The 12,707-nt window shown below is 47.8% G+C and overlaps 1 protein-coding gene across 3 annotated transcripts in view; it reads right to left on the bottom strand.

Annotated features, from left to right (window-relative positions):
- The window catches only part of lnx1 (ligand of numb-protein X 1), a 77,457-nt gene that overhangs the window by 17,342 nt on the left and 47,408 nt on the right, over nt 1–12,707 (bottom strand). For all 3 annotated transcript variants that reach the window (XM_071406359.1, XM_071406362.1, XM_071406363.1), the window contains one exon: nt 578–783. In XM_071406359.1, coding sequence (XP_071262460.1) covers nt 578–783 — 206 coding nt within the window. The remainder of the gene's footprint in view (nt 1–577; nt 784–12,707) is intronic.

Consider the following 12,707-nt stretch of genomic DNA (forward strand, 5'->3'; position numbering starts at 1 on the left):
TTAAATATTGCTGTTTTGAGATTTTTTTATTAATAGATTATTATTTTTTTTTGCCAAACGCTGTTTAGCTAGAATGGAGTATTTGTGCCCTGTATATTTGATATGAGTTTGTCTCACTACAGATCTCATATTACTATATTGAATATTTAAAAAAATATATAATATCAAAAATGTAGTTATTTCTTACATTTGACTATGTAAAACCTAGCTGTACTACTTATTTCTCTGAGAGTTAGGCGAATACAGTATGTAGCATTTTGCAAATAAACATGATTATTTGTCTCTCTGAATATGAAACCATCAAGTGATAGATTTTAAACAAATGCATGGCTGTCATTGAACAACCCAATGCCAATGATTAGATAGTGAAAAAACACACCAATCTCTTTCATCATTTCTTTAAACAATAAAAGCTTATTTGCCAACCTTTCTGAAAATTGATTTATAGCATTTTGGAATTAATATGTTAGGTCTATAGCTGTGATGTAATTCAAATTCGAACACAATACACAATACATACAGTCACATACATGGCGAGTAGTACTCCACCGTACTCCAAACAAAAACACACACTGACCTTGAGGATAATGTCCCCGGGCAGCAGGCGTCCATCCCGGGCGATAACCCCCTCCCTGTAGATGTCCTGGATGAGGATACGCACCAGGGGAGTCTCGTTACCCCCCACAATGCTGATGGCCAGGGGCTCCGAGGGCTCACGGTTGATCTTAATACTGGTAACCTCACCATCAGGGATCAAGTGATGGAGCTGCGGTAGAGCCAGCACTGAGAGAGTGAAGGAGGTAAATGGAGAGAGAGAGAGAGAGAGAGAGAGAGAGAGAGTGAAGGAGGTAAATAGAGAGAGAGAGAGAGAGTGGGAGAGAGAGAGAGAGTGGGAGAGAGAGAGAGAGAGAGAGAGAGAGAGAGAGAGAGAGAGAGAGAGAGAGAGAGAGAGAGAGAGAGAGAGAGAGAGAGAGAGAGAGAGAGAGAGAGAGAGAGTGTGATACTCTGATTTCTATGATGAGAAGGAAATCTCTCAAAGACGCAGTGCAAGGCCAACAGAGAGAGAGAGAGAGAGACAGATATATATACACTGCTCAAAAAAATAAAGGGAACACTAAAATAACACATCCTAGATCTGAATAAATGAAATATTCGTATTAAATACTTTTTTCTTTACATAGTTGAATGTGCTGACAACAAAATCACACAAAAATTATCAATGGAAATCAAATTTATCAACCCATGGAGGTCTGGATTTGGAGTCACACTCAAAATTAAAGTGGAAAACCACACTACAGGATGATCCAACTTTGATGTAATGTCCTTAAAACAAGTCAAAATGAGGCTCAGTAGTGTGTGTGGCCTCCACGTGCCTGTATGACCTCCCTACAACACCTGGGCATGCTCCTGATGAGGTGGCGGATGGTCTCCTGAGGGATCTCCTCCCAGACCTGGACTAAAGCATCCGCCAACTCCTGGACAGTCTGTGGTGCAACGTGGCATTGGTGGATGGAGCGAGACATGATGTCCCAGATGTGCTCAATTGGATTCAGGTCTGGGGAACGGGCGGGCCAGTCCATAGCATCAATGCCTTCCTCTTGCAGGAACTGCTGACACACTCCAGCCACATGAGGTCTAGCATTGTCTTGCATTAGGAGGAACCCAGGGCCAACCGCACCAGCATATGGTCTCACAAGGGGTCTGAGGATCTCATCTCGGTACCTAATGGCAGTCAGGCTACCTCTGGCGAGCACATGGAGGGCTGTGCGGCCCCCCAAAGAAATGCCACCCCACACCATGACTGACCCACCGCCAAACCGGTCATGCTGGAGGATGTTGCAGGCAGCAGAACGTTCTCCACGGCGTCTCCAGACTCTGTCACGTCTGTCACATGCTCAGTGTGAACCTGCTTTCATCTGTGAAGAGCACAGGGCGCCAGTGGTGAATTTGCCAAACGTCCTGCACGGTGTTGGGCTGTAAGCACAACCCCCACGTGTGGACGTCGGGCCCTCATACCACCCTCATGGAGTCTGTTTCTGACCGTTTGAGCAGACACGTGCACATTTGTGGCCTGCTGGAGGTCATTTTGCAGGGCTCTGGCAGTGCTCCTCCTTGCACAAAGGCGGAGGTAGCGGTCCTGCTGCTGGGTTGTTGCCCTCCTACGGCCTCCTCCACGTCTCCTGATGTACTGGCCTGTCTCCTGGTAGCGCCTCCATGCTCTGGACACTACACTGACAGACACAGCAAACCTTCTTGCCACAGTTCGCATTGATGTGCCATCCTGGATGAGCTGCACTACCTGAGCCACTTGTGTGGGTTGTAGACTCTGTCTCATGCTATCACTAGAGTGAAAGCACCGCCAGCATTCAAAAGTGACCAAAACACCAGCCAGGAAGCATAGGAACTGAGAAGTGGTCTGTGGTCACCACCTGCAGAACCACTCCTTTATTGGGGGTGTCTTGCTAATTGCCTATAATTTCCACCTTTTGTCTATTCCATTTGCACAACAGCATGTGAAATGTATTGTCAATCAGTGTTGCTTCCTAAGTGGACAGTTTGATTTCACAGAAGTGTGATTGACTTGGAGTTACATTGTGTTGTTTAAGTGTTCCCTTTATTTTTTTTGAGCAGTGTATATATATAGAGAGAGAGAGAGAGAGAGACAGCTATATATATAGAGAGCGAGAGAGCGAGAGGAAGCAAACAAGAGAAGAGAGCGAGGAAGCCAGAGAGACTGTGTAGAGAGGTTTGGTGTTGAAGCAGCTCTCGACTCCCTCAGGTTACAAATACAAGCTTTACAAGCCGAAAGGGAGAATCCACTTGGCTGATCATCCTTTCTTATGTTTGTATCATTAGTCACATCTGTACCAAGTAAGCTTGGGAAAAGCCTCACATTTAATTGTCTACAAGGTTATTGCTTGGGTGGATAGAACATCACACACACTTTTACACAGGGTTTGCACAGATACACAGTGACTGTACAGGCACATAAATTAGATCTAAGATTCTCACAAATACACAACCACAACCTCATATGGTACACACACATACGCACCCATGCACTTTCACACAAACACACAGTGTCAGCTTCCAGGTGTAAGAGTGAAAGTAATACCACTGTCACCAAAGGGATGGTCTAACTTCAGCCTCTCCCACACAGAGTTGTTCCTGTATGTTGTCCTCTCTGTTTCCCAGCTCTGAGTAGCAGACACACCCTGACTGGACAATTAGATAGGGGAGGCAGGGACTGGTATGTGTCCGTTCAATACTGCCAACAGTCTGGGCCAAGAGCTAACCAGCTCACAGCTACCTCGGACAATGTGTTCTATATACACTATCTATATCGCTCTGTACCTATCAGTGGTTCTATCTCTCCCTCCCTGCTCATTCTCTCCATCTTTCTCTCTCTCTGGCCCACTCTCTCCCCCTATCTCACTTGTTCCATAGCCCCAGTCCCTAGTTCTACTCACACTGCAATTTCTCCCTTCCAAAGTCAATATTTTCTCTTCATCACCGCAGATTGCTTCCAGGGAGTAGAGCACATTAACACACAGACCTATGCCGGTTATATAACCTCACTCTCTCTCCCCCCTCTTTCTCTCTCCCTCCCCTATCTCTCTCCCCCTGTCTCTCTCTATCTCCCCCTCTTTCTCTCTCCCTCCCCCTCTTTCTCTCTCCTTCTTTCTCTTTCCCTCGCCTCTCTCTCTCTCCCTCCCTCCCTCCCCCTCCTCTCCCCCCCCTCTCTCTCTCTCTCTCTCTCTCCCCCTTCTTCTTTCTCCAGAGGGATTCTATGAATATTTAATCTATTCTCACAGCCTCCTCAACGACGGCCTTAGAGAATAATACGGTCTCTGATCCTTCTCTCTCTCTCTCTCTCTCTCTCTCTCTCTCTCTCTCTCTCTCTGACTCACAGCCCAATGGTCCTCATCATCACCATCATGAACATCATGGTTCATCCTCCACTTTCTCCTCCTCCTCTACATTCTACTGTTCATGGCTCTGTCCATCCCTCTCATTCTCCAGGGTCGTCCTGTATACTGCATCCATCTGAAATGGATTCTAAATGCCTCTGCAATAAACACTGCATCAATAAAATGGGGAATAAAATTGCGCCTGGAAGAAATGGCAACAGTTTTACGGGCGCCCAACCAATTGTGCTATTATGTGTTTTTTTCACGTTATTTGTAACTTATTTTGTAAATAATGTTTCTGCAACCGTGTCTTACGGCAAAAAAGAGCTTCTGGGTATCGGGACAGCGATCACTCACCTCGGATTAGACAAAGTTTCTTTCTACAACAAGGAGGACGCTGAGGACATTCACCAAGCACCCAACAGGGCCGACATCCCCGTTATTTGCAAGAGGAAGCGACGCAGGTACAGAGGACAAAGAGCCGGCTGCCTGGTCAGGACCCGTAGAAGGCAAGTGGGAAAGCTGCCGTTATCGTCAATACTACTTGCCAACGTGCAATCATTGGACAATAAATTAGACGAGGTACGATCACGAATATCCTACCAACGGGACATCAAAAACTGTAATATCTTATGTTTCACGGAATCATGGCTGAATGACATTTACATTACATTTACATTTAAGTCATTTAGCAGACGCTCTTATCCAGAGCGACTTACAAATTGGTGCATTCACCTTATGATATCCAGTGGAACAACCACTTTACAATAGTGCATCTAACTCATTTAAGGGGGAGGGGGGGGGGTAGGAGGAATACTTGATCCTATCCTAGGTATTCCTTAAAGAGGTGGGGTTTCAGGTGTCTCCGGAAGGTGGTGATTGACTCCGCTGACCTGGCGTCGTGAGGGAGTTTGTTCCACCATTGGGGTGCCAGAGCAGCGAACAGTTTTGACTGGGCTGAGCGGGAACTGTACTTCCTCAGAGGTAGGGAGGCGAGCAGGCCAGAGGTGGATGAACGCAGTGCCCTTGTTTGGGTGTAGGGCCTGATCAGAGCCTGAAGGTACGGAGGTGCCGTTCCCCTCACAGCTCTGTAGGCAAGCACCATGGTCTTGTAGCGGATGCGAGCTTCAACTGGAAGCCAGTGGAGAGAGCGGAGGAGCGGGGTGACGTGAGAGAACTTGGGAAAGTTGAACACCAGACGGGCTGCGGCGTTCTGGATGAGTTGTAGGGGTTTAATGGCACAGGCAGGGAGCCCAGCCAACAGCGAGTTGCAGTAATCCAGACGGGAGATGACAAGTGCCTGGATTAGGACCTGCGCCGCTTCCTGTGTGAGGCAGGGTCGTACTCTGCGAATGTTGTAGAGCATGAACCTACAGGAACGGGTCACCGCCTTGATGTGAGTTGAGAACGACAGGGTGTTGTCCAGGATCACGCCAAGGTTCTTAGCGCTCTGGGAGGAGGACACAATGGAGTTGTCAACCGTGATGGCGAGATCATGGAACGGGCAGTCCTTCCCCGGGAGGAAGAGCAGCTCCGTCTTGCCGAGGTTCAGCTTGAGGTGGTGATCCGTCATCCACACTGATATGTCTGCCAGACATGCAGAGATGCGATTCGCCACCTGGTTATCAGAGGGGGGAAAGGAGAAGATTAATTGTGTGTCGTCTGCATAGCAATGATAGGAGAGGCCATGTGAGGATATGACAGAGCCAAGTGACTTGGTGTATAGCGAGAATAGGAGAGGGCCTAGAACAGAGCCCTGGGGGACACCAGTGGTGAGAGCACGTGGTGCGGAGACAGATTCTCGCCACGCCACCTGGTAGGAGCGACCTGTCAGGTAGGACGCAATCCAAGCGTGGGCCGCGCCGGAGATGCCCAACTCGGAGAGGGTGGAGAGGAGGATCTGATGGTTCACAGTATCAAAGGCAGCCGATAGGTCTAGAAGGATGAGAGCAGAGGAGAGAGAGTTAGCTTTAGCAGTGCGGAGCGCCTCCGTGACACAGAGAAGAGCAGTCTCAGTTGAATGACTAGTCTTGAAACCTGACTGATTTGGATCAAGAAGGTCATTCTGAGAGAGATAGCAGGAGAGCTGGCCAAGGACGGCACGTTCAAGAGTTTTGGAGAGAAAAGAAAGAAGGGATACTGGTCTGTAGTTGTTGACATCGGAGGGATCGAGTGTAGGTTTTTTCAGAAGGGGTGCAACTCTCGCTCTCTTGAAGACGGAAGGGACGTAGCCAGCGGTCAAGGATGAGTTGATGAGCGAGGTGAGGTAAGGGAGAAGGTCTCCGGAAATGGTCTGGAGAAGAGAGGAGGGGATAGGGTCAAGCGGGCAGGTTGTTGGGCGGCCGGCCGTCACAAGACGCGAGATTTCATCTGGAGAGAGAGGGGAGAAAGAGGTCAAAGCACAGGGTAGGGCAGTGTGAGCAGAACCAGCGGTGTCGTTTGACTTAGCAAACGAGGATCGGATGTCGTCGACCTTCTTTTCAAAATGGTTGACGAAGTCATCCGCAGAGAGGGAGGAGGGGGGAGGAGGGGGAGGAGGATTCAGGAGGGAGGAGAAGGTGGCAAAGAGCTTCCTAGGGTTAGAGGCAGATGCTTGGAATTTAGAGTGGTAGAAAGTGGCTTTAGCAGCAGAGACAGAAGAGGAGAAAGTAGAGAGGAGGGAGTGAAAGGATGCCAGGTCCGCAGGGAGGCGAGTTTTCCTCCATTTCCGCTCGGCTGCCCGGAGCCCTGTTCTGTGAGCTCGCAGTGAGTCGTCGAGCCACGGAGCAGGAGGGGAGGACCGAGCCGGCCTGGAGGATAGGGGACATAGAGAGTCAAAGGATGCAGAAAGGGAGGAGAGGAGGGTTGAGGAGGCAGAATCAGGAGATAGGTTGGAGAAGGTTTGAGCAGAGGGAAGAGATGATAGGATGGAAGAGGAGAGAGTAGCGGGGGAGAGAGAGCGAAGGTTGGGACGGCGCGATACCATCCGAGTAGGGGCAGTGTGGGAAGTGTTAGATGAGAGCGAGAGGGAAAAGGATACAAGGTAGTGGTCGGAGACTTGGAGGGGAGTTGCAGTGAGATTAGTGGAAGAACAGCATCTAGTAAAGATGAGGTCAAGCGTATTGCCTGCCTTGTGAGTAGGGGGGGAAGGTGAGAGGGTGAGGTCAAAAGAGGAGAGGAGTGGAAAGAAGGAGGCAGAGAGGAATGAGTCAAAGGTAGACGTGGGGAGGTTAAAGTCACCCAGAACTGTGAGAGGTGAGCCATCCTCAGGAAAGGAACTTATCAGGGCGTCAAGCTCATTGATGAACTCTCCAAGGGAACCTGGAGGGCGATAAATGATAAGGATGTTAAGCTTGAAAGGGCTGGTAACTGTGACAGCATGGAATTCAAAGGAGGCGATAGACAGATGGGTCAGGGGAGAAAGAGAGAATGTCCACTTGGGAGAGATGAGGATCCCAGTGCCACCGCCCCGCTGACCAGAAGCTCTCGGGGTGTGCGAGAACACGTGGGCAGACGAGGCGAGAGCAGTAGGAGTAGCAGTGTTGTCAGTGGTAATCCATGTTTCCCGTCAGTGCCAAGAAGTCGAGGGACTGGAGGGACGCATAGGCTGAGATGAACTCTGCCTTGTTGGCCGCAGATCGGCAGTTCCAGAGGCTGCCGGAGACCTGGAACTCCACGTGGGTCGTGCGCGCTGGAACCACCAGGTTAGAATGGCGGCGGCCACGCGGTGTGAAGCGTTTGTATGGTCTGTGCAGAGAGGAGAGAAGAGGGATAGACAGACACATAGTTGACAGGCTACAGAAGAGGCTACGCTAATGCAAAGGAGATTAGAATGACAAGTGGACTACACGTCTCGAATGTTCAGGAAGTTAAGCTTACGTTGCAAAAATAAAATAAAATCTTATTGACTAAAATCTTATTGACTAAAATGATATAGTACTGCTGGCGGTGAAGTAGGCTGGCTAGCAGTGGCTGCGTTGTTGACTTTGTTTGAACGTGTAGCTGGCTAGGTAACCTCGACAATTACTCAAAAACAACACAATTATCTTGGATACAAAGACAGCAAAGACAACTATGTAGCTAGCTAACACTACGCTAATCAAGTCGTTCCGTTGTAATGTAATCGTTTCTCCAGAGCTGCTATGCTGCTATTCGGTGGCTAGCTGGCTGGCTAGCTAGCAGTGTTGACTACGTTACGTTACGAAAATAGCTGGCTAGTTAACCGAATAATTACTCTATCCAACTCTAAGCTACACGATTATCTTAGATACAAAGATAGCAAAGAGAACTGTATAGCCAGCTAACACTACACTAATCAAGTCGTTCCGTTGTAATGTAATCGTTTCTCCAGTGCTGCTATGCTGCTGTGCTGCTATTCGGTGGCTAGCTGGCTAGCTAGCAGTGTTGACTACGTTGTTACGTTCGGACGAAAAAAGCTGGCTAGCGAACCTCAATAACCTCAATAACTACACAATTATCTTTGATACAAAGACGGCTATGTAGCTAGCTAAGATCAAACAAATCAAACCGTTGTACTGTAATGAAAATGAATGAAAATGGTAAAACTACCTGTGGAGCGAGGCGGAATTGCGACTGCACGCTCCAAACCGGAAGTGTTCAATGACGACATGGATATTCAGCTAGCGGGATATACGCTGCACCGGCAAGATAGAACAGTACACCCCGGTAAGACGAGGGGGGGCGGTCTGTGCATATTTGTAAACAACAGCTGGTGCACGAAATCTAAGAAAGTCTCTAGATTTTGCTCGCCTGAAGTAGAGTATATTGTGATAAATTGCAGGCCACACTACTTGCCTAGAGAGTTTTCAGCTATACTTTTCGTGCCTGTTTATTTACCACCACCGACAGGTGCTGGCACTAAGACCGCACTCAGTCAGCTGTATAAGGAAATAAGCAAACAGGAAACCACTCACCCAGAGGTGGCGCTCCTAGTGGCCGGAGACTTTAATGAAGGGAAACTGAAATCAGTTCTACCAAATTTCTATCAACATGTTAAATGTGCAACCAGAGGGATTTTTTTTTTAGATCACCTGTACTCCACACACAGAGAAGCGCACAAAGCTCTCACTCGCCCTCCATTTGGTAAATCCGACCACAACTCTATCCTTCTGATTCCTGCTTACAAGCAAAAATTAAAGCAGGAAGCACCAGTGACTCGGTCTATAAAAAAGGGGTCAGATGAAGCAGATGCTAAACTACAGGACTGTTTTGCTATCACAGACTGGAACATGTTCCGGGATTCATCCGATGGCATTGAGGAGTACACCACATCAGTCACTGGCTTCATCAATAAGTGCATCGAGGACGTCATCCCCACAGTGACTGTATGTACATACCCCAACCAGAAGCCATGGATTACAGGCAACATCCGCACTGAGCTAAAGGGTAGAGCTGCCGCTTTCATGGTGCGGGACTCTAACCCGGAAGCTTACAAGAAATCCTGCTATGCCCTGCGATGAATCATCAAACAGGCAAAGCGTCAATACAGGGTTAAGATTGAATCATACTACACCAGCTCTGACGCTCGTCTTAAGTGGCAGGGCTTGCAAACTATTACAGACAACAAAGGGAGGCACAGCTGCGAGCTGCCCAGTGACACGAGCCTACCAGACGAGCTAAATCACTTCGATGCTCCCTTCGAGGAAAGCCACACTGAGGCATGCATGAGAGCTGTTCCGGACGACTGTGTGATCACGCTCTCCGTAGTCGACGTGTGAATAAGACCTTTAAACAGGTCAACATACACAAGGCTGCAGGGTCAGACGGATTACCAGGACGTGTGCTCCGGGCATGTGCTGACCAACTGGCAGGTGTCTTCACTGACATTTTCAACATGTCCCTGATTGACTCTGTAATTCCAACATGCTTCAAGCAGACCACCATAGTCCCTGTGCCCAAGAACACAAAGGCAACCTGCCGAAATGACTACAGACCCGTAGCACTCACGTCCGTTGCCATGAAGTGCTTTGAAAGTCTGGTCATGGCTCACATCAACACCATTATCCCAGAAACCCTAGACCCACTCCAATTTGCATACCGCCCTAACAGATCCACAGATAATGCAATCTCTATTGCACTCCACACTGCCCTTTCCCACCTGGACAAAAGGAACACTTATGTGAGAATGCTATTTATTGACGACAGCTCAGAGTTCAACACCATAGTACCCTCAAAGCTCAGCACTAAGCTAAGGATCCTGGGACTAAATACCTTCCTCTGCAACTGGATCCTGAACTTCCTGACGGCCGCCCCCAGGTGGTGAGGGTAGGTAGCAACACATCTGCCACGCTGATCCTCAACACTGGAGCTCCCCAGGGGTACGTGCTCAGCCCCTCCTGTACTCCCTGTTCACCCATGACTGCATGGCCAGGCACGACTCCAACGACAAAGCCTATTCCCCCTCAGGAAACTAAAAAGATTTGGCATGGGTCCTGAGATCCTCAAAAGTTTCTACAGCTGCAACATCGAGAGCATCCTGACTGGTTGCATCACTGCCTGGTACGGCAATTGCTCGGCCTCTGACCGCAAGGCACTACAGAGAGTAATGCGTTTGGCCTAGTACATCACTGGGGCTATGCTGTCTGCCATTCAGGACCTCTACACCAGGCGGTGTCAGAGGAAGGCCCTAAAAATTGTCAAAGACCCCAGCCACCCCAGTCATAGACTGTTCTCTCTACTACCGCATGGAATGCGGTACCAGAGTGCCAAGTCTAGGACAAAAAGGCTTCTCAACAATTTTTACCCCCAAGCCATAAGACTCCTGAACAGGTAATCAAATGGCTACCCGGACTATTTGCATTGTGTGACCCCCCCAACACCTATTTTTACGCTGCTGCTACTCTCTGTTTATCATATATGCATAGTCACTTTAACTATACATTCATTTACATATGTACATACTACCTCAATTGGGCCAACCAACCAGTACTCCCGCACATTGGCTAACCGGGCTGTCTGCATTGTGTCTCGCCACCCACCATCCACTCTTTTACGCTACTGCTACTCTCTGTTCATCATATATGCATAATCACTTTAACCATATCTACATGTACATAGTACCTCAATCAGCCTGACCTCAATCAGCCTGACTAACCGGTGTCTGTATGTAACCTCGCTACTTTTATAGCCTCGCTACTGTATATAGCCTGTCTTTTTACTGTTGTTTTATTTCTTTACTTACCTATTGTTCACCTAATACATTTTTTGCACTATTGGTTAGAGCCTGTAAGTAAGCATTTCACTGTAAGGTCTACGCCTTGGCGCTGCACCATCAAGAGCATTCTGTTGGGCTGTACAGAACCTGCACTGCCCGCAACTGCAGGGCTCTCCAGAGGGGGTGCGGTCAGCCCAATGCATCACTGGGACATTTACAGCCCTCGAGGACATTTACAGCACCCGGTGTCACAGGAAGGAAAACAAGATCACCAAGGACCTCAGCCACCCGAACCACGGCCTGTTCACCCTGCTACCATCTACAGTTGAAGTCGGAAGTTTAAATAGATTTAGGTTGGAGTCATTAAAACTCGTTTTTCAACACCTCCACAAATTTCTTGTTAACAAACTATAGTTTTGGCAAGTCGGTTAGGACATTTACTTTGTGCATGACACAAGTAATTTTTCCAACAATTGTTTACAGACAGATTATTTCACTTATAATTCACTGTATCACAATTCCAGTGGGTTAGAAGTTTACATACACTAAGTTGACTGTGCCTTTAAACAGCTTGGAAAATTCCCGAAAATTATGTCATGGCTTTAGCTTCTGATAGGCTAATTGGGCTAATTGACATATTTTGTGTCAATTGGAGGTCTACCTGTGCATGTATTTCAAGGCCTGCCTTCAAACGTTAAACGGGTGTCCTGACTCTCTGAGGTCATTAAAGATCCCATGGCACTTATTGTAAGAGTAGGGGTGTTAACCCCGGTGTCCTGGCTAAATTCCCAATCTGGCCCTTAACCATCACGGTCACCTAATAATCCCCAGTTTACAATTGGCTCATTCATCCCCCTCCTCTCCCCTGTAACTATTCCCCAGGTCGTTGCTGCAAATGAGAACGTGTTCTCAGTCAACTTACCTGGTAAAATAACGGTGAAATAAAAAATAAATAAATAAAAAACTCAGTGTCACGTTCCTGACCTTATTTCCTTAGTTTTTGTCTTTGTTTAATTGGTCAGGACGTGAGCTGGGTGGGCATTCTATGTTATGTGTTTCTATGTTGGGTTCATGTTCAATTAGCCTGATATGGTTCTCAATCAGGGGCAGGTGTTTTACGTTTCCTCTGATTGAGAACCATATTAAGGTAGGCTGTTCTCACTGTTTGTTTGTGGGTGATTGTTGCTGTGTCTGTGTTTGTTCACCACACGGTACTGTTTCGTTTCGTTTCGTTTCGTTTCGTTTCGTTCGTTTGTTCGTTTGTTCCTGTTCGTGCGTTCATTGTTTTATGTGTTCTCAAGTTCAGGTCTGTTAACGTCGTTTATTATTTTGTAGTTTGTTCAAGTGTATTTTCGTCTTCGTTGTTATTATTATTAAAATTATTATGTATTCAACCCACGCTGCATTTTGGTCCGATCCTTGCTCATCCTCAGACGAGGAGGAGGACGAGCGTTACACTCAGTGCCTTTTTGCTTGACATCATGGGGAAATCAGAAGAAAACAAGTCTGGTTCATCCTTGGGAGCAATTTCCAAATGCCTGAAGGTACCACGTTCATCTGTACAAACAATAGTACGCAAGTATAAACACCATGGGACCACGCAGCCGTCATACCGCTCAGGAAGGAGACGCGTTCTGTCTCCT

The sequence above is a fragment of the Salvelinus alpinus genome, chromosome 6 (assembly GCF_045679555.1).
Source record: "Salvelinus alpinus chromosome 6, SLU_Salpinus.1, whole genome shotgun sequence".
In the NCBI taxonomy this organism is placed as follows: domain Eukaryota; kingdom Metazoa; phylum Chordata; class Actinopteri; order Salmoniformes; family Salmonidae; genus Salvelinus; species Salvelinus alpinus.